The following is a 23,763-nucleotide window of genomic DNA, read 5'->3' as shown; positions in this document are numbered from 1 at the left end:
ATTTATAGTTTTATAAAATAAGCATGCATCCCTAAATAATCTAGCTGAGTGTTTGTTACTTCTTTTTATATATGAGATCATGCAGTATGTATTATATTTTGACTGATTTCTTTTGCTTACATTTGTGAGATTTATGTTGTGTCTAGTTGTTATTTATTCATTTTTATTGCTATATATTATACCATTCTGTGACTGTACTATAATTTATGTATCCATTTTATTAAGGATACAATTTAGATGGCTTTAGTTCTTTGGCGATTACATAACTATGAATATTCCTATACATGTCTTTTGGTGTACACGCTGGTTGTATAATGTACATATTCAACTTTCATAGACAAATTTCCAGAATCTAGATTTATATCCTGGCTATGCTGCTTAAAAGTTATACGATCAGTAAAATACAATTTAGATCTTTTGAAATAATCCAGTCAAGGGGAAAAATAAATAAATACTAGTAAAAAAGAATGAAGAAAGCCTACATGTGTTTTCATGAAAGTACTAAACTCACTAGGAAGGTAAATTTACAAATCACACTTAGAATACTCCAGTGATGTTATGGTGCTGTGTAAATCTCTCAATCCTCTAGTATAAATGTTTAAAGTCAAAATAGTCAAAACGACAACAGCTACAATTAGTGGCTAAGGAACACAGAATAGATAAAGAAGTAAATTAGGGCAAGAAAAATATAAATTGCGAGAAAGGCAGAAAAAGTCTAGAGTATTTTTATGCAACCAAAGTTAAGTTGATATCAGCTAAAAATGGTCAATATAACTATGGGACTGTTTATGTTTGCTGCATGGTTAACTACAAAGAAAGAAATTACAGCAGGCACACAGATAAGAAAGAGAAAGGGAACAAGTTAAACACCACAGAAAACCACCAACAAGAGAGGAAGCAACAAAAAATGAAGAAAGAAACAGAGAATCTATATAACAACCAAAGCAATTAGTAAAATGGCAAGATTCCTTACCTATCAACAGTAACCTTGAATGTAAATAAGTTAATTTTTTATATTGAAAGATACATAGTGGCTAAATGAAGAAAACTACAAGATCCAATGACGTGCTACCTATAAGAGACTCATTTCATGGTTAAAGTCAAATATAGACTCAAATTGAAGGGATGGAAAAAGATATTCCAAGCAAACAAAAACCTAAAGCAAACAGGAGTAGCCGTACTTGTATATAATAGACTTGAAGTTAAAAAAAACTGTAAAAAGGTCATTATATAAAGATAAAAAGATCAACAAGAGTAAATAAGAATTATAAATACATACGCACCTAATCCTAGAGCACCCATATATATAAGCCAAATATTGTTAGACCTAAAGAGAGAGATGGACTGCAATACAATAATACTAGGGAACATCAACATCTCACTTTCAGCAATGGACAAATTATTTAGAAAAAAAAAATCAACCCAGAAACATCAGACTTAAAGTGCACCATAGACCAAATGGATCTAACTGACCTTTACAGAATATTCCACACAACAGCTACAGAATACACATTCTCAACTGCACATGGAACATTCTCTAGGGTAGATCAGATGTTAGGCCACAGAACAAGTCTTGAAAATTTTAGGAAGGAAGAGATCATATCAAATAGGTTTTCTGATCACAATAATGTGAAACTTGAAATTAACAAAAGAAAAACTTTGGAAACTTTACAGATACATGAAAGTTAAATGACATGTCCCTAAACAACCAATTGGCCAAAAAGAAATTAAAAGGAAAACTAAAAGATTTTTTGAGACAAATGGGAATGACAATACATTATACCCAAACCTATAGGACACAGCAAAACTAGTTCTAATTGGGATATTTATAGTAATAAACACCTACATAAAAAAGAAGAGAGATTTCTAATAAACACCCCAAGGAACTAGACAAACAAGAACTAACTAAACCTAAAATTGGTATAAGGAAGAAAATAATAAAGCTCAGAGCAGAAATAAATGAAAAAGACATGAAAAGAAAAGAGGCCGGGCGTGGTGACTCACGCTTGTGATCCCAGCACTTTGGGAGGCCAAGGCAGGCGGATCACGAGGTCAAGAGATCGAGACCATTCTGGCTAACACAGTGAAACCCCATCTCTACTAAAAATACAAAAAATTGGCCGGACGTGGTGGCAGGTGCCTGTAGTCCCAGTTACTCAGGAGGCTGAGGCAGGAGAATGGTGTGAACCCGGGAGGTGGAGCTTGCAGTGAGCGGAGATCGTGCCACTGCACTCCAGCCTGGGCAACAGAGCGAGACTCCGTCTAAAAAAAAAAAAAATTGAAAGAGCAATAAAATGAAGTTGGGATTTTGAAAATATAAACAAAAATGACAAACATTTAGCTAGACTAAGAGAAAAAGAGAGAATACTGAAATAAATAAAACAGAGATTAAAAAGGAGACATTACTACTAATACCACAGAAATAGAAAGTACTATAAGATACTATTATAAACAACCATATGCCAACAAATTTGATAAGATAGAAGACATGGATAAATTCCTGGATGCATACAACCTACCAAGATCAAGTTATGAAGAAATAGAACATCTGAACAGACCAATTAAAAGTTGAATTGAAGAGAAAATTCAATCAGTAATAAAAAGTTTTCCATCAAATAAAAGCCTAGGACCTTATGTCTTCATTGCTGAATTCTACCAAACATTTAAAAAAGAACTAATACCAATTCCTCTCAAACTATTCCAGAAAAATTGAAGAGGAGGGAATACTTACAAACTCATTTTGCAAAGCTAGCATTACTTTGATTCTAAAACTGGACAAGAACACAAAGAAAAAAGAAAACTATAGGCTGATATCCCTGATAAGCATCGATGCAAAGATTCATAACAAGATACCAGCAAACCAAATCCAAGAGCACATTAAAAAAATTATTCATTATGATGAAGTGGAATTCATCCCAGGGATCCATGGATGGTTTATCATATTCAGATCAATAAATGTGACACACTACATTAACAGAAAGAAAGAAACATGATACAATCATTTCAATAGGTGCAGAAAAAGAATGTGACAAATTTCACATTCCTTCATGACAAAAACTCTCAACAAATTAGTATAGAAGGTATGCACCTCAATACAATAAAGGCCATATATAAAAAACTCATAGCTAACATCATACTGAATGGAAAAGCTTCATACACAAATGGACCAATGGAACAGAAGAGAGAGCCCAGAAATAAACTTACTCACCAAAAGCCAACTGATTTTTGAAACAGGTGAGAACACATACTGGAGAAAAGACAGTCTTCAATAAATGGTGCTGGGAAAATTGGATATTCGCATACAGAAGAATGAGACTAGATCCCTACCTCTCATTATATACAAAGTCAACTCAAAATGGATTACAGACTTAAATATAAAACCCCAAGCTACAAAACTACTAGAAGAAAATATAGGGGAAGTGCCCCACATCATTGGCCTATTGACTTAAATGGACATGAGTTGGCAATTCATATAATTAAGGACAGATGGCTATATGAAACCATCTCAACTTACCTAAGGTTTCAGAACAAAAGGTGAAATCCTATATTTCACTGCAAGTTAATTTTATATATCACTTTGGGTCATACTTCTTAAGTAACTTGTTTCTGAAGTAAACTTAGGATATGTGAGGGTTTTTCTCATTCAGGGGGTAAGAATGACTTTATAGAGATCTTGCTTTGAAGAAGTCTCTGATTAATGAATGACTGGAACCAAGAAACATAACAGTAATACTACTTATTGTCTGTGGTTGTTGGTAAAAACCATACTTAAAAAATTCTGAATGACCCAACGGATTTTTGCTTTTGTTGACAGTTGCCATAAGAAAATCATATAGATGGATGGATAGATATAGATAGATATATGATTCATAGAGACATCTCCAACTGTTTTCCTCTGTCTTGTCATTTTCTTGCTTTTCTTAAGCTTTCTCTTTCTCCTATAACTCTTCTGCCATTTCCTTGTTCAGATAATTTCCTTGGCTCACTTGGCCAATTGCTATAGTCTTCTTAATCAATCTCCCTGTCTCTTCTCTCTGCCTCTTTCAATCTACCTTGTATACATCTGCCATAATAGTCTTTCAAAAACACAGTAATCATGTCACTTGAAAAAAGTGTATGTATATTCCCTAGTTTCAAGCTCCCAATCTTGGTATTGAAAACCTGATCAAACCCAGTTCTAACCTGCCTCTTTATCTTTAACTATCATCTCCTATCAGGAATTCCTTATCTTCTAATCAATCTGAAGTACTAATTACTATTTTCAATAAATAACCTTTACCTTCTCACTGCTGTGCCTTTACTTAATTTTTACTATTGCCATAAAATATTCCACATTTAACACTCCAAATTTCACAGCAATATCTACTACCTCTGTACAGTTCACCCCAGATCTCTGGAATTTACTGGTCTCCTGAATATGCTCCTGTTACAAAAAATACAAGCTATCTTTTATTACAAAAATTTAATGCCTTTTCTTCTACATTTGATTATAATCTCCTTGAAAACAGTTCCCATTTTATTCTTCATAGTACTTTATGACAGGTAAGAATTCAATGACTGTTTATTAAGTTGAGTTCTTTCAGCAGAAAAACACTGAAGAGGCATCAGATCATGCACTCCCAGAGACCTCCACTTGCACTCCTTGAGGGCTCCACCCTCGATAGAAAAGGAGAAATCGCAGCTTCACTCGTCTCTAGGCTGTGGAAAGTCTCCAATTCAACTCTGTTCCAAATGATGCTGGTCACTGTTTTGTTGGCTACCATTCTTGGTAAGTAGTGGGGAGACAGGCCAGATGACCAGCATGCAACTGAGTTCATCACACACCCTATTTTAAGAGGTGTCTAAGAGATCTCTAACATTATGGAATATATTTGACCACCTGGAATTTGGGAAACATGCTATAAACTAAAAAAAGAAAAGCTTGTTTTATAGACCGTCCTGATGCTCCCTTTTAGAATTTTTCTCTCCAGGAAACTCTGAACAACTTAACATTGAAACAATCATGACTTGTAATAAATGCGTATTATCTGCCAGCCTGGCCATGAACTCTCACTGCCTGTGTGGTTATTTAGAATGTAGAAGGGGTTGGTATAATTCTTCTGGGGCATTTGGAAGGTCGCTCAGTACTTTGTTTAATTCTTGCCAGGGAAGTAGAATTAAGATTTTATTTTTCAAGGGTTTAATGATTCTCCACCTTGTGATGCTTTTGAAAAACATTTTATTTTTTAGCAGGCCATTTATTCTAAATCTAAAAGTTCCAAAAGGACATAAATGAAATGCCTCCTCATCCTTGACTGAGGCAACTAATCTTGCATAATGCTATTATTAGCAGAAAATATGTTTCTGCTAAGGCAGGAGGTAGAGTCATATGGCATGGCATAGCCACCTATATTCTGAGCAGACGGATGTGGGCAATCTGATAGAATGATGAAAATTAAGTCTATTCATTCACTTTCTAATAAATTAGCACTTATACAGTCAAAGATGGACAAACTTTTCCTGCCTTTACTCATTGTTGTTGTCATTATCATTGCTCAACAAATGTGTATTATTGATCACTTACTGCGCTCATTGAACAATGACACAATAGGAGTTATGATGAAAGAGAAAATCATGGTCTCTGCTCTAGAAAACTTAGTACTCGGACATTGAGACATTGTGTCCCAAGATATAACTGTTGATGTTCCTTGCCAATTTTTTGTGTGTGCAGGTGACTGTGGTCCTCCACCCGAGTTACCATTTGCTTTTCCAATAAATCCGTTGTATGATACTGAATTCAAAACTGGAACTACTCTGAAGTACACCTGCCACCCTGGGTATGGTAAAATCAATTCAAGTCGACTGATTTGTGATGCCAAAGGCTCGTGGAACTATAGTATCTTCTGTGCAAGTAAGTATCAACATTTATTTTTCTCACCTTTACTTTTTTTCCCAGAAAGTTCTTTTAGGAACTTAATGAATTACTTAATTCATATGAAAATCTTCTATCAAAACAGTTCAAAATTAACATCATCTATAGTATTTAGAAGAAATCAGTTGGGAATACACTTGGACATATTTTTCGAACAGTTAGAATATAGCATCTGCTTCCCTTTTCCTTCTGTTTCCCTGTGACGAAGGTCATATATTTTCGAGAGCATACATTTTTATGGACAACTGGTCAATAAATACAACCAGTATTATCACAGTGGTCTAACTGAGCAAATGAAACTAAGTGAAGTTTTTTTTTCTCTTCTTAAAATGTGTCAGAAAAATGAGATATATGTTTATTTTTTTTTTCTCAAAGCAAAATATTAACGAGTCAGAATAAGAAATAAGCATTGAAAAATATCTCTAGGTCTATCTGGAAGCAGGAGTTAAAGTTAGTGAACCAGACTTTTTTTTCCCCTAATGTTCTATTTTGTGAGTAATTGGAATCATGAGTCATTATTTTAATTTTCCTCCTAGAGAAACGATGCAGAAATCCAGAATTAATCAATGGGATAGTGGAAGTTAAAAAAGATCTTCTCCTTGGTTCAACCATAGAATTCAGCTGCTCAGAGGGGTGAGTATAAGGCAACCTAGAAGCAATAATTTCCTTTTCAATTAATTTTTATAAGGAGTTAATACATTTATATGTTTCAAAAATAAAAGTGGCATAAAAAGGTATACATCAATAATTCTTACTTCCACCCCATCCTCATTCATCCCATTTCTCTCTGCCTTCTGACAGAAAATGACATTGATTAGTTTCAGATTTATCCCTTTAGTGTTTACTTCTATAAATACAAGTGAGTACAAGTATTTTTGTCAATACTTTTCCCTCTTTATTATACAGAAGATACCTGACTGCATACATCGTTTCGAACCCTGCTTTTGTTTTTTTCACTTACAACATTGCTATGGGCTGAATTTTTTTGGTATTCCCTCAAAATTCATATCTGAATCCCCAGTGTGATGGCATTTGGAGATGGGGCCTTTGGGAGGTCATTAGGTCATGGGAGCGGAGTCCTCATGTGGGGATTAGTGTCCTTATAAAAAGACGTGAGAGAGCTTTCCCTCTCTGTCTCTCTCTCTCTCTCTCTCTCTCTCTCTCTGTCTGTCTTTCTCTCTCTGTCTCTGCCATGTGAGGACACAGCAGGAAGGCAAACCATCTGCAAACCAGGAAGTAGGCCCTCACCAGAACCTAACTATGTTGGTACCCTGATCTCAGACTTCCTAGCTTCCAGCACTGTGAGAAATAAATTTCTGTTGTTTAAGCCATCCAGTCTATGGTATTTTGTTATAGCAACCAGAAATAACTAAGACAAATATGTACTAGAGATCTTTGACATTCATGCACCAAGTATGTCCTCATTCTCTCTGTCTGTGTGTATATGTATGTTTACAGCTGTATAGTTTTCTAACGCATGTATCGTAGCTTATCATAGTTTATTTAATGATTCTTACTGATGGATTTTTGTGTGTTTCCAACCTTTTCCTGTTACATACAATGTCCTGATGCATACTTTTTATATATGTTATGTTATATATATTAACATAGAGAGATGTTTGTAGGATGAATTCCCAGAAGTGGGATTGCTGGATCAGAGAGAAGATGCTTTGAAATTTTGCTAAATATTGCCAAATTGCTCTTTATAAACTGTAAAATTTTGTAATGTAAACAAACGCCTGTGTCTTTACCTCTGTGATTTACTATTTTTGAATTTTTTGCCTATTAAAAAGAGAAAACAAAATCTCTGTATAGTATTTTTTAAGTTTTTTATTTTTTTCAGACCTCTCAGGGGTGAAAAACTTTTTATTTTGAGGTAAGTATAGGTTCACATGCAAATATTTCAAAAATACAGAAAGAATCCATATCTTTCTCTAGATGGCCTTTGCATTGTCTTGGCATCATTTATTAATAAGTCTACATCTAATCCATGTGAGAGAACATCTTTTAAAAATACGTATTTAATTCTTCAGCGTATATTAGTCTTTTTTAGATGTTCTATTCAATGCTTTTAGTCTTTCTGTATATTCACACAACCAGTTCCTTTCTCTTGAATTTTTAGTGTGCAACATCACTTAGAGGTATCCGCCTGACTGTTCTGTTTTTATAGAGTTTTCCTATGTTTGCTTGTTTGTATTTCTATATGAACTTTTAAATTGGTTGATTTTTACTTTTAATCAATTGTATTAAGCTTTTAAATGAACTTTAAGAGAATAGACATTTTATGATATTGCATCTTGCCAGCCAAGACTTTCCATTTGTCCTAGTTGTCTATGTGTGTGTGGCTGTGTGTGTGTGTTTCAGGACTGTTTTAAAGTTTTCCCCATTTACATTTTTCAATTCTTATGTTTGGTCTCTGCTATCTTATTTTATTTTTGTCTTATTTTTGAGATTGCAAATGGTGTCTTTTCTTCCATTATATCTCCTAACAATTTTTATTCGTATATATGGAAACTACTTATTTCTATATATTAATATCATATCTCAGCTAATGCCTTGAATTTCCTTATTACTTATAATAGTCTATCAGTTGGTGATATGGCTTGGCTTTGTCCCCACCCAAATCTCATTTTGAATTGTAGCTCCCGTAATTCCCACGTGTGGTGGAAGGGACCCCGTGGGAGATAATTGAATCATGGGGGGGGGCGGTTTCCCCCTTATTGTTCTCATGGTGATGATTAAGTCTCACGAAATCTGATGATTTTATAAGGGGTTTCCCCTTTCACTTAGCACTCATTCTTTCTTGCCTGCTGCCATGTAAGACATGCCTTTTCCCTTCCGCCAAGATTTTGAGGCTTCCTCTGCCACGTGGAACTGTCAGTCCATTAAAACTCTTTTTCTGTATAAACTACCCAGGCTCAGGTATGTCTTTATCAGCAGTGTGAAAACGGACTAATACAGTCGGATTTTCTTGGGATTTCCAGATATGTAATTATGTCATCTGAAAATAATGATTCTGTTATTTTCTCTTTTCCAGTTTTTGTATTTCTAATTCCTTTTTCTTATGTACTTATGCTAGCAATTATCTCAAATAAAAAATTGATACTAGTTATTTTTCTCTTATACTTGACTCTAGCAGAAATGACTAGCATTTTCTTCCTAAATTTAGTGGAGCTGTATCTGCACTGATTCCTGTTATATTGAACATTTTTGGCCAAAACTAATTGTTGATTATTTTTCAAATGCCATTTTAGTGACTATCAAGATGATGGTTTATTTTTCTTAATAGATTTATTAATATCACGTATATATTAGTCTGCTCAGGCTTTCATAAAAAAATACCAAAATCCCACAGGCTGGGACAGTTCTGGAGTCTAGAAGTCTCAGAACAAGGTCCCACAGGTTTTGGTTCCTGTTGAGGGCTCCCCACCTGGGTTGCAGATGGCTGGTTGTCTTCTCACTGTGTCCACACATGATCTTTCCCTGGTGTCAGCATGAGGGTGCAGGGACTGCAAGTGGAAGATCTTTGTGGTGTTTTTTCTTATAAGGACCCTAATCTTACTGGATCAGGGCTCCACCCTTCTGAACATTAATTACTTACTTATGCAAATATAGCTACACTAGGGGGTTAGGGCTTCCACATATAAATTTTGAGGAGATAGATACATTCAGTCCATAACAAGTTATTCTATATTAATATATTTCCTAATTTTGAAGGATCCTTTTATTCTTTAAATAAAACTATACTATTTGGTCATTGTATAATTTTCTTTTTAAAGTGTTCCTGGACTCTGTTTGATAATATTTTATTCAGGAACTTATTATTGATATTCAGAGTAAATTTTTTTTTAAAGGCAAAAGGTCCTAGAATAAAGACTGGGACTTGTCAAGAGCAAGAACAATGAGATGATAATCAGGAAGTTAGGAACTTATGAGTTCCTAAGGAACTCTCAGGTTTATGAGAGTAAGCCAAGCTCTAGAAGCCAGAAAAAAGATTCAAATTAGAGGTCAGAGTACTAGTACACATCAGTAATGTGTCTTGCTCGTTTATTTAAAGGAAACTACATAACAAACTCAAGTGAACCACTTACTTGTTTTGAACTGCTTGATTTATAGCTTGTTAGGGAAAGAGTGTAAGATTTAAGACAAGTCCTCAGATTTTAGGTGTAAAACTTGTTGTGTTCTCTTTTTATTCATTTTGGATGGGTACCATGTGATACAAAGAAAAAGCTTAAGTTGCTTAGACAAGCTAGAGCATTTTAAAATTGAACAAATAAACCCTTCGCTTGATATGAGAAAATGTAACTGCAAGTTGGCCTAAATGGTAATTAGTAATCAAGACAGCATTATTTTTTCATTTTAAAATATTTAATAAAAATTTGTTTCTTTTTTTCTTTAACAGGAGAAAATTACAGTGTTTATTCATGCAACATACATGTGGGAGAGCTTGGTGATGAGTAACTCAAAGGGAGTGATTAGAATTTGGGGCTTATATACCATTTTAGTAGGTGAAGGGAGAAAGGCACTTATGGGAAACAAATGACTTTCTAGAAAGATAAATACATTTTCAGGAGAACAAACAGGAGATAAGAAAGTTAGTAAAAAAATATATTTTTTAAATGTTTACTTTAGGTTCAGGGGTACATGTGCAGGTTTGTTATATAGGTAAACTCATGTCATGGGGATTTGGTATGCAGATTATTACATCACACATGTACTAAGCATAGTACTCAATATTTATTTTTTCTGATTTGTCCAAAACCTCATAGACAATTTATGTCTAGAGTAAATGAATTCCACTAAAATGTTTGACCTATCTTATTTAGATTTTTCTTAATTGGCTCAACCACCAGTCATTGCCAGATCCAAGGTAAAGGAGTTGATTGGAGTGATCCTCTCCCAGAATGTGTAAGTAAAACTTTTTTTTTCTGACCTGACTACAAACCTAAACTACTTTAGGTAATAACACTGCTGTGAAATCTCACTGCTTCTTTTACCCTCCGTTAGAATTTGCATGAATTTTCGATTTAACCCAATGCCTACCCTGAGTGTTTCTTTCTCTTCACTCACTCACCTCAGTTGCCAAGTGCGAGCCCCCTCCAGACATCAGGAATGGGAAGCACAGCGGTGGAGATCAAGAATTCTACACATATGCCTCCTCTGTCACCTACAGCTGCAACCCCTACTTCTCACTCATAGGCAACGTCTCCATCTCCTGCACCGTGGAGAATAAAACAATAGGTGTCTGGAGCCCAAACCCTCCTATCTGTGAAAGTAAGTCAGAATGATTAGTTCTGCTTTGATCTCTTTTATTTGTTTAAAAACAAAAGGAAGGCATATTTATTAGGGAAGATGGAATGATTCAAAGAGAAACTAATCACTGCAATGATGGAGTCATTCATTTGTTCAACTAATCTTGTTACATGCTGTATCAGTCAGAATAGCATAGGCTGTGCTGCAGTAGTAATCAACACCTAAATCTCAAGGCCTTTATATAGTAAAAGTTTTTTTCAAGTTTCTTCTTAGTGCACTGCTAGCCTGGGAAACTCCCTAGGGCAGCTGTCACTTATATGGTAATCCAGATTGTTTAGATCTTTGACACCTCCATGTCAAAACTTCCACAATTAGTTCAGCGGGAGAAGAGAACAAGGAAAGTCAGTCTCTGGCTCTTCAGTTCTTTGACCTGGAAGTGACATATATCACTTGCCATTACAGCCTTTTGACCAGAACTAGTTCCTTATTTCCACCTAATACAGAATAACCGGGAAACACTGTCTTTTGTTTACCTTACAATAACTGGAAGTATGGGTGGACACTAACAATGTCAACCATGCATGCCTAAGGAGCAAACAAACCACCAACACCAGCAGGTAATAAAGGTAATAAAACACAATGAAAGAAAGTACTTTCCCTTGGCCTCTCTATGGAAGCCAGAAGAGATGTTATGTCAATATCAGTAATGATTCAGCTTGCTGGTTTAGGACATTATTCTTTACTGCAAATAAAGTGCCTAAAAACCATAGTATCACATATTGTTTTGACTCAGTACAGGACACAGCCAATGCCGGGGTGAGAGAGAGCATAACAGTGAAAAGACTGCAAGAAGTGGAAAAGGCAGGAGCTGAGGCTGGATAAGTTAGTAGGGGCCAGGTTACGAAAGCTTTGTGTGTCACTTTCAGGAGTTTGGAATGAAAGAAAAGGGAAGACATTAAAAGGACAATGTGAAGTGAAACAAAACATAACTAATAGGCACCTGTTGCAACCTTTCAGCCAGGAAGTGAAAGTGGCTTCAACTGTAGCCACAGCAGTGAGCCTGGAGGAAAGTTGAGGAAGTATAGAGGAATTAAGATGGCAGGACTGACAGGACATGATGACTAACATGATGTGGGGTGAAGGCGGCTTGTTCTCTGCTTATGGAGGCGCAGCACAGATTTCCCGATACCCTGGCTGCCTCTGCATGACACCATATCATTACCATGGGTCACTGACCCCCAACCAAAATCATCCAGGAAATTAGGCCATTTAATGGAAGGATTTGGAGACATTGAGATTTGGACTTCAGGGTTTAGATATTGCCCATTCTTATTGATGAGAAAGTTGGAGGACTTTACATGACTAACATGATGGGACCTCATTTTGCTGAGGTTTCTGGCAACTGAAAGGAAGTATACAAATCTCCAAAATGTTTTCTTTGTTCAGCGCCTATTAAATATATATTTGTATCAGGCCCTCCTTGAAGCCATGCCAACAGTTACAGTCACATCTTTACTGCCATTTCTCTCTGATAACTCAGATGTCTTTTTGTATGCTTCTTTAGAAATTGTCTGTCGTCGACCACAGATTCCAAAGGCAATCTTTGTTTCTGGATTTGGACCCCTCTATACTTACAAAGACTCTACTATGGTTAACTGTGAGGAACGTTATATCCTCAGAGGCAGCAGTTTAATCTATTGTGAAACGAATAATGAGTGGTATCCTTCTGTTCCCTCTTGCGTATCCAGTGAGTATGGGCTACGATGGAGTTCCAATATTTGGATCTAAAACTATCCTGACATATAGGTGTGGCATGCTCACAGGCACAAGCCAACTCTACTCCCAATAATCATTTTAAGATAAATTAATACTTTTCTTGTTAAAAGGAAGATTTTTTTGCTAATAATCTCTTAGTGCTATTGGAAGAATTCCAAATATATAGTCATGAGACCAATGACTTCATAGATATTGTAGACTTATATATTTGCTATAAAAATTTTCCAGGAGACAATAGTAAAGTGTTTCAGTCTAACAAAATCAATGTATTATGAGAATTTTTTGAACAATGGAAGTAAGATCCCTTTAAGACAGTTCTTTTTTATAATTTGCACAGAAATGCTCTATGGGCCAATATTGGTCTTGAGACCTTCATGTTGTAAATACATACGGATCATTTATAACATTAATGATTTATTGCTAACATTTATTGAGCATTTTCTATGTTATAAACACTGTTCTAAGTGCTTTACATCAATTAACTCATTCAATATTGACAACTATTCCAAGAAGTTGCTATTTTTTATCCAATTTTAATGGTGAGAAAACCGAAAAAGAAAGATTAAGTAACTGGCACAAGCTCACATAGTTAATTGGAGGTGGAAGCCACCACTACATTGTGGTTTATCTAGTCTCTTCTGCTATCACATGAACTTAGGTGCCATTCAAAATGTGTAGTAATGAAACTCAATAAATACACAATTTGACAGACACATATCCTCTCCTTGATTCACACTGACCTTTAGCATATTGTTGAATAGAAAAAAAAAATACAAGACGAAAGGCCCAGCTGCAAAAGTTATATGGGGCTTGGTTTGAGGCCAAAGCATGAAGTTGCAGATGATAGTGTCATGATGTCAAGAAGAATGCCTCTTATTTTAATTCCCCATTAGGCAAAGAGATTAGAAAGTCATTCTCATCTTGGAGCAAATTTTTGCTATGTCTTTCTAGTGATCCTAATTCTTCCCCTGAAGACCAACCATTCTAAAGTGCAGTGATGTAAAAGGAAAACTAAGCTCCTACAGAGTTGACCCAGCACCTAGAAACTGTCCCCTTCCTACACCATGGCATGCTTCTCAGTACAGCCTCTCCAGTGGCACATGCATTTAGTAGACACATGCACTTAATAGACACTAGTCTATTGGGCAGTGGTGCTGCCGAGTCTTTTTCTGGAATTCCCATTTAATCTTTACCATCTCATTTTTTGCTGAATGACTATGTTATATCCCTTTTTTGTGACAGGCTCATGAGTCACTCTGCCATTCCCAGTAACACGTTTCTTTCACCCTTGTGCTTTCTTTATGAGTGAATGGTTGCACTGACCTACCGGACATTTCCTATCTTCCTGGGAGAGAAATGACTACAACCTAAGTGATCACGAAATATTTGAAATTGGAACTGAGTTGAAATATCTATGTAAACCTGGCTATAGACCTGTTTTAGATGAGCCTCTGACTGTGACTTGTCAGGAAACTTTGACATGGACATCTTCCAATGAGTGTGAGAGTAAGAAGACTTGAACTTTGTTTTGTGTATATATGTGTGTGTATCTTCTTTGATATTGAAAATGTTGAGCACAATCCTTGAAATTTGCTGAGACTTGCTTCACTTCATAGCATATAGTTAATTTTTATAAATGTTCTGTGTGCACTTGAAAAGATGCATATTTTGCAGTTGTTGGGTGCAATGTTACATATACATCAATTAGATCTAATTTTAATGGTTTTGTTCAAATCTATTTCCATATTTATATTTATTTCTTGTCTACTTGTTCTCTCGGTTACTAAAAAAGTTTTGTTTGTCTTTTATCTTTTCAGAGTTTTTGTTTGTTTGCTTGCTTGCTTGTTTTGAGACAGGGTCTTGCTCTGTCACCCAGGCTGGAATGCAGTGGCATGATCTCGGCTGGATGCAGCCTCAACTTCCCGGGCTCGAGCCATCCTCCTGACTCAGTAGCTGGGACTACAAGTATACACCACCACACCTGGCTCATTTTTGTATTCTTTGTAAAGATGGGGTTTTGTCATGTTGTCCAGACTGGTCTCAAACTCCTGGACTCAAGAAATTCACTCACCTCAGCCTCCCAAAGTGCTGGGATTACTGGTGTGAGCCACCACACCTGGCCATCTTTTTAGTTTTTTCAAATCATTTTTTGCTTTGTGTATTTTGAGACTACATTGCTAGATGCATACAAATTTAGAATGATATATTTTCCTGATAAATTTCACTTTTTATCATTATAAAATGACTCTATTACTATAACTGTTTTATCTTTAAAATTCTACTTTTACATTAATATAGTTCTGACATCTTTATTTGAGTTAGTGTTTACATGGTTTATCCTCTTTTAGTCTTTTGTTTTTGTACTTTCTGTAATTGTATATTTTAAGTGTATCTTGGAAGCAGGATAGAGTTGGATATTTTAGTCCTACTTGACAATTTTCATTATTTAATTAGAGCACTTGTCAGTGTACAGTTAGTGTAATAATTAATATAATTGAATTTATATCTACCATCTATTTGCTATATACGTTTTTTGTTTTACATTCTTTTTTTTCCCTTCTTTTGAATTGATTTTAAATTTTTTTCCATTTTTTTACCTGGTATTTACTTGGTATTTATTTACTTTTAGCTCTTTTTATGATGTTTATACATAATTTACTACTTTTGCCTCTTCCCAGGCAATGAAAAGCCTTAGAAACCTTTAACTTGATTTATCCTGCCTGACTTATATGATTTTATTTTTCAATTCTAAATGTGTCTTAAACTCTGCATTATTATTATCATTATTACTATTGCATTATTATCTTAGTAAATCCAATTAGTTTAGATTTGTTCACATAATTACTATTTTATTCTCTTCTGATTCTTCAGTCATATCTGTTATCCCTTTCTTTTGCTTCATAAATACTCTCTAGTTTCTTTTAGTGAGAACCTGTTGATGATAAATTTCTCTCTTTGTTTTTCTCAATGTGCCTTTATTTCACCTTAATATTTGAAGATATAGTTGCTGGATATAAACTTCTAGATTGGCAATTATTTTCCGTGGTCATGTGAAAGATTTCATTCCATGGTCTTCTGCCTTTCATTGTTTCTGTCAAGAATTTTGCTATTAGTCATACTGTTGATCATGTGAAGGTTTTCTATTTTTTCTGATTGCTTTTAAGATGTTCTTGCCTTTATTTTGTGGCAGTTTTTGTCTGATATGTCTGGGTTGGTTTCTTTGTGTTTAGCCTTTTTGAGATTTAGGATATTTCTAGAATATGAGGTTTGATGCCTTTCACTGATTTTGGAAAATTTTTCAACTTCAAATACTTCAATATTATAAATAAGTATTTTCTTTGAGTACAATTTCAGCCCTATTTTCACTCTTCTACTGATACTTTGGCTACATTTATGTTAAGCTTTTATACTGAATCTTCTATATTTCCTGTGCTCTTACCTGTGTTTTTACTTTTTGTTTCTCAGTATTTTACTATGAATATAAATTAAGTTCACTAATTCTCTCTTCATTGATGTATTATCTGATATTAATTATGAGTTGAATTCTTAACTTTATTGTTTTTTCACTTTCAAGATTCCCATTTGTAGTGGATTTGTAGTATTGATATTGACTTTTCTACCAAAATTCTCAATGTTGTATTTTATTTCCTTCTACATAACAAAGCAAAGTGGCTTTTAAGTCAATGTTTAGAACTTCATTTTCTGGATCCTCTCAGATCTGTTAGCATTGTCTCTTGCTTTCTTTGGCTTTTTAATAACCTTGTCTGGTCTCCTGTTTGCTTGTGGCAGGTAGTAAGGGGCATTAAGGGCTTTGAATGACCCAAATCCAATCAGGGAATGTAATGATACAAGCCTGGGCTTCAATACTTATTATAGATAGTTGGTCTATTTTTGGTTTATTCTTACTTCAAGGTATAGTTCTAAAGATTCCCAAGAACTGTGGGTTACCAGCAATCAATCCCCACTACCACACACACATTGAGTTCTGATCAGCTTCTTAGCCACTAAGTTGTATTTTGGGGGAGGAGAATTATTGTATACTTCTAGATATATATTAAAAAGCAGCTCTACATTCCTGGTACACATTGGGTATCTTTCTTTCTCATTAAAAGAACAACTAAGACAATTAAGGTCTTAGCACCTGAATTCTTTCTTCATGGATTAACTGCCCCCACTCCCCACCATGTTTTTCTACTTGTTATCAAAGAGAAGGTGAATCTAAATTGCTTAGCTCATTACTGCCAAAATCAACACTTCGTTTTAAGGACTTCTAATGAAGAAACACGGTTGGAGGGAAATTAAGTAATAGCACTTCAACCAAACAATGGCAGAATTTGGAGAAGATGCTTGGTCTAACTCTTCCCTCAACTTCTTTGTTTCTTTCTTTCTCTTTCTCTCTTTAAATTTTGGCAAAAGCACTTAACATGAGATTTACCCTTTCAATAAGTTTTTCAGTGTATAATATAGTACTGTTAATTATAGGCACTATTTGTACAGCAGATTTCTAGAACTTATTAATCTTGCACAACTGAAACTTTATACCTGTTGAACAACTGGGGAGTTGTTTCCCCTCCCTCCTCCAGCCTCTGGCACCCACCATTCTACTCTCTGCTTCTATGAGTTTGCCTTCAGATATTAACATCTTCTATAAGGTGGAATCAGGTCTTCAGCCAAAGGTGTGTCCCCCTGATTGATTTACTAAATGTGAATAACATTTAAAAATTTTTAAAAAAATTTTTGTGAGTACATAGTAGTTGTATATATTTATGGGGTACATGAGATATTTTGATACAGACATGTAATGTTGAACATTTTTTAATCCATCAGGGGTATGTTGCCCAACACCAGATCTGGAGAATATCAGAATCATAAATGAAAGGAGGTATTTCACTGGTAGATGTGTCTATGCCTATGGAGACTATATTTCATATATGTGTGATGAAAGCTATTACCCTATTTCTGTTGACGGGGAGAGTTCATGCCACACAGATGGCACATGGAAGCCTAAAATGCCAGCATGTGAGCCAGGTAAGAATATTGAGAGAACCTGTCATAATCATTTCCTAGATTCCCCAAATGATTCCACTTGGTTCCACAAAAGATCGAAGTACTTAAAACTAACTGAATTTGAGGTTGTTCCTCCAAGAAGCATTGTGCAAAAAGGATCACAGATACACATCACTAGCACCATGCAAGGCAGCTATGGAACAAAATATGTTGGAAGACAAACTTACAGGAGAAATTTTCTTTTAAGAGAAAAAAGTAGAATTGATGAAGTCTTTCAGTCTCATTTTGTCATTTTCCTGCATGTATACTGACGTTTTAGTAAAGAGGGACACTACCTCACAATGCTCCATATTTATAAGTCAAGGGAGAAAACATGATTTACATATTGTGTAATAATGGAAGCTCCAGGTTGAAGAAGTGCTCTGTTAGGGAGAGTCTTGAAGCCTAGCGGCTGACGGTGTCAGCCTTTTCTTTCCTTGCTTTAACTCAGACCTACTGAACCACCTCTCTGTTGAAATACCACGAAGGAGAAGAAATAAGCATCTAAGGTGATAAACATCTGTCTCTTATCAGGATAAGACACTGAAAATGTTATTATTATGGAAGTATCTTCATTATGAAAGACTCTTCACATCAACACGATGGTGATTACTCGGTACTATAGTTTGGGTTTCTCTAAAAGCAAAGCTTGAGAAAATGACTTGGGAGCCAGTAGTTTATTTTGGAGGTGATTCTAGGAGGTAGGAGTAAGAGATGAGGGAGAGACAAGGGGAATCAGCAAAGGTGACTATTATAAGCAGCAGGGGCTCAATTCTTTGGGACCACAGAGAAGTGTAAGGAATGCCTTTCATAATTATCTATCTGAAGGATGGGAGACTGGGACATTTATCCACTACTTTCTGTTGCTCATTGGTTTAGGGTTGCCCTAAAGCGCAGTAACCGCTTCAGTAATTTAGTCAGTAACTGAGCCTCAATTGCAACTGTGCTCTTTCAGCTGCAAAGGAGGCTCCAAAGTAAGACTGACAGATTCACATTGAATGCTTTCTGTAGAACATCATCAGCGTAAATCTGAGCTTGTGTAAAATTATATATTTCATCTGCGACTGTAGTCAGAAGTCCAAAGGGACATGGCATGGGTACAAAGCATTTGTTACAATATATCCTTTGCACCACTCGATTTGTTTATGTCCCATTAATTAAACTCTATTAATTTAAGTAATCTACTGCTAACAAGTGTTATAAAAGGAAAGAACAGACATTGTGTATTGGAATAATCAAACAAAGCTTCATGGAGAAGTGGGACTTGAGATAACAATTAGAGAAGGTAAGCAGATGCTAATAAAGGGGAGTCCCAGGAGGAAATATTAATATATAGAAGTGGAAATGTACATGACAAGTTTAGGGAAGGAGGAGTTGACTAGTTTGGTTAAACAGAAATAGTGCTAGATGGGGCCCAGTGCGGTGGCTCATGCCTGTAATCCCGTAACTTTGGGAGACTGAGGTGAGCGGATCACCTGAGGTCATGATTCGAGACCAGCCTGGCCAATGTGGTGAAACCCCATCTCTACTAAAAATACAAAAATTAGCCGGGTGTGGTGGCGCATGCCTGTAATCGTAGCTACTTGAGAGGCTGAGGCACGAGAATTGCTTTAACTTGGGAGGCAGAGGTTGCAGTGAGCCAAGACCATGCCACTTCACTCCAGCCTGGGTGACAGAGTGAGACTCCATCTCAAAAGAAAAAAAAAATAGTGCTAGATGAATTTGAAGGATCTATGAAAAAGGCCAATAGAGGTATTTGTATTTTTTCATATGTCCATGGTTTGTTAAAGATGCTGATTATTTTATTTTTAGAAAATAGAGCATTTTAAAATCCCCGTCGCTTAGTTTTAATCTTCGGAGGCAATCATCCTTCAACACAGGACTTCCTTTGACATTCTCAGGGCTCTAAATTTGTTGCAATTTTTCATTCAAGAGTTCCTGAAACTTGAAAGTTCCCTTCTAGTGTGACTACCCCAGCATTTCATATTACTTATGTCAACACTGAAATCATTGTTTAAATTGTAAGATATGGTAATTATGTTCTTATGGTGTTGTAGTTATGGACAAGATTGTTTGGGGATCCTGCAGTTATTCAGGGCCTTTACAACTATTCCTTTACTTAGCCTTACTTCTATTGAGAATGATTTTCATTTAATATGACTCTCTATGGTTGAATTCATGCTTTCGTACCAAAGCTCATTTAATTTCCCTAAGCAGTGAAATATTTTAGTGATCATGTACACAAAAACCAAGAAACGTCCTACAAAATGGAGAATTCTCTCAACCCAAGAGTTGCTTTCATTCACATCAAGCTTTTCTCTAGATTCTCAGCCTGAAAGCAGTAGAAATGTTGAGTTGCGTCAAGATACCCTATGGAAAAAGGATTTGGATGGGAACATTTGAATCTCCTACAGATCATTCAGATTTGGGGAGATTAATCTGAAACTATGAGTTCATGCTCTTCTCTCTCTCTCATCATCCAAGTTTGCAGTTACCCTCCCAGTATTGCCCATGGACACTACAAGGAAGTTATTTTAATAACTCCTTATCCTGAGGCTACATATGAATGTGATGAAGGATATGTTTTGGCTGGATTTGCTACAATCTACTGCAAGTCTTTTCACTGGCAACATGCACCTCCTCAATGTAAAGGTAACTCCAACTCAACTCATAATCCATAGAAGATAGAATTAGAAAATATTAATGGCAATGTTTCCTATTAATCAAAGGCAGCATAAATTTTGTCTTTATTTATTTATTCATACTATTTAAATTATGCCTGATATATTTTAAAAAGTAATTGACAGGTATATTGAAAATGAACTTTACTTCCTACTCCAGTCTTCCAAAAGCATAGCTTGCCCTATGTTCAGAGAGAACCACTACTACCAGGTTCTTATGTGTCTTTCCAGAATATGTTGAGACAGTATCTTTTACCTGAGAATACCTTTGTGGCTCTAGTTTTCATGAGAATCCTGAGTTAATTTCAACTACTCAAGAAAGAGGAATCTCAAGTGTTAATTCCCAAATTATGAAGTGTTGGAAATCTCCACAAAAACTTCATGATGGTCACCATTTCCCCATGATAGTTACATTTCCACTTTTGATTACCTGATGGTGGTGCTGTTGGTAAACCTGCTGTAGAAACAAGACGAATCAAGTAAGGCTCTGTCTCTTGATTGTGCTTGGAGCTTTCATCATTCTGCTAATAATCACCACTGGCTCTGTTTAACCCAGGAAGATTATGAAGCAAGAACAATGGAAAGTACATATCAAGAATCCACAAATCAAGGCTGTGGGGTGCAGCAATTGAGAGCACCAATTCTTACCACTTATAAGCTATGTGATACTGAGGAAATATTTAACTTTTCAGTTTCCTTGCTGGTAAAATTGTGATAATAATAGTATCTAACTCATAGATCGGTAGCGAGGATTAAATGAGATAAGTAAAAAATTTAGCACATAGACTGACATATAGTACTTGTTCAATAAATGCTAATTATTACTGTTATAATTATTATTAAAATAAAAGCATAGAACAACCTGCAGGACCAGAAAATAATTGTGAATACAATTTTGTATCCTTTTTATTATCCAATGCTGTTATGATGACTTTTTTTGAGAAACAGTGTGATCAAAAATACATTTTCATTACAGCTCTGTGTCTGAAACCAGAAATAGTGAATGGAAGGCTGTCTGTGGATAAAGATCAGTATGTTGAGTCTGAAAATGTTACCATTGAATGTGATTCTGGCTATGGTGTGGTTGGTCTCAAAAGTATCACTTGCTCAGAGAAGAGAACCTGGTACCCAGAAGTGCCCAGGTGTGAGTGGGTAAGTGGCACAATTCAAGGAAGTTCTGTGCTACCAATCCCTAAAAATAGTGGCCTCTTCCAAGGTTCTGTTCCGGTTAGCAATGGGGAGATCTGACTTTTGTCAGGAAGCATAAGTAACTTACCACAATTAGCACTTCCATACTTGCATGGTGATAAGCCAAGAGAGACACATTTTCCTGCTCTGTGTCTACAGCCCAAATCTCTAGACTTGAGAGTCTATTGACCCAGATGTCCTGACCCCTAGCTCTACATTTTCTACAATAAATGTTGTGCATTTGTTCCATTTCTGGTTGGTCCTCAGAACCATCCCTCAGTTGTCTTTGTGGAGGTGCTTTGCATCTCCTCTGGAGCCCAGCATCTTTTTAGCTTCAACCTGCTTGGTTGCTGCTCAAGGACAGATCTGGGCTTGGCTTGCATGTGAACACTTGCTAGGATGCACGGTCTCTCCTGATTTCCTATTTGTTCCTCAGGTCAATCTCCCTTTTGCCAGTAATGACTCTCAGAATGTACTCCCATCTTTATAGCAGCATGATTTATATTCCTTTGGGTATATACCCAGTAATGGGATGGCTGGGTCAAATGGTATTTCTAGTTCTAGATCCCTGAGGAATCATTCTTAGCAAACTATCGCAAGGACATAAAACAAAACACTGCATGTTCTCACTCATAGGTGGGAATTGAACAATAACACTTGGACACAGGAAGGGGAACATCAAACACCGGGGCTTGTTGTGGGGTGGTGGGAGGGGGTAGGGATAGCATTAGGAGATATACCTAATGTAAATGACGAGTTAATGGGTGCAGCACACCAACATGGCACATGTATACATATGTAACAAACCTGCACATTGTGCACATGTACCCTAGAACTTAAAGTATTAAAAAAAAAAAAAGAATGTACTCCCATCCCCTACTCATTTCTTTAAATCACTTTTAGGAGGCACCTGAAGGTTGTGAGCAAGTGCTCACAGGCAGAAAACTCATGCAGTGTCTCCCAAGCCCAGAGGATGTGAAAGTGGCCCTGGAGGTGTATAAGCTGTCTCTGGAGATTAAACAACTTGCAAAAGAGAGAGACAAATTGATGAACACCCATCAGAAATTTTCTGAAAAAGAGGAAATGAAGGACTTATTTTTCCCTTCAAATCAACATACAGAATCTTCATTCATCCACCCTACTCTTCCTTGAGCACCATCACTCTCATAAGGGTCTGGGCTAGGAGAACTTTCTTATTACTGCCAGAGAAAATGTGTAATTATTGGTAATTAGATTATTGGTAATCTAGCCTTTTGTAGCTCAAATGTCCAGTTTCCTGGACTTGAAGTGCTGGTTAATTAAATAATTATTTACCAAATATCAGTTTGTATTGTCATCTTGGTCAATATGTTGCATAAATATGACACACTCCAGTACACAAATCCACTGCCTAAAGTTTCTGTAATTAACTTTGCCTCACCTTTTTCATACCTCAGAAAGAATGGAAGCCAGGAAATTCAAACCATGTTCATACCATAATCTTTATCTGAATGCCTTTACTCTGAATCCCGCATGTGCCTACCCTTAACCTACAGAAAAGGATACAAAACTCAAAGGATTTTCTGTAACATTACAGACAAAACCATTGTCTGTTTGATGGCCCCTGCCCATTAGTAACTCATCGCTTTACCCCTGCACAGAATTCCACTCTTCTCACTTTTAACAGCACTTTCAACAGATTGGGCTTGCATGCTGCACTACTTTATAGAAATGGAATCATCCATTATGCACTCCTTCATATATGTTTTTTTCCTTTAAATATTATATTTGTGAGATTCATCCATGTTATACATAGTTGAGGTTCATTTATTTTCATTTCTATTTAGTATTCCACCAGTGTATGAATATATCACAATTAACTTATCTATCCTATTGTTGATGAACATTTGGGTTAGTTTTAGTTTTTTG

General features: G+C 35.9%; 1 protein-coding gene across 1 annotated transcript; it reads left to right on the top strand.

Moving 5' to 3' along the window:
* Positions 1-482: 482 nt before the first annotated feature.
* Positions 483-23,052, top strand: LOC100968163 (zona pellucida sperm-binding protein 3 receptor-like). Its single transcript, XM_008976678.5, is given in 12 exon segments — positions 483-518; positions 4,570-4,768; positions 5,711-5,890; positions 6,448-6,477; positions 10,991-11,185; positions 12,729-12,911; positions 14,244-14,279; positions 14,282-14,446; positions 17,768-17,968; positions 20,471-20,638; positions 21,644-21,819; positions 22,759-23,052. Coding segments are annotated over 12 exon segments (1,818 nt in total). The 3' UTR covers positions 23,008-23,052.
* Positions 23,053-23,763: the final 711 nt, after the last annotated feature.

The sequence above is a fragment of the Pan paniscus genome, chromosome 1, assembly GCF_029289425.2.
Source record: "Pan paniscus chromosome 1, NHGRI_mPanPan1-v2.0_pri, whole genome shotgun sequence".
In the NCBI taxonomy this organism is placed as follows: Eukaryota; Metazoa; Chordata; class Mammalia; order Primates; family Hominidae; genus Pan; species Pan paniscus.
This window is presented reverse-complemented; position numbering and strand designations above follow the sequence as displayed.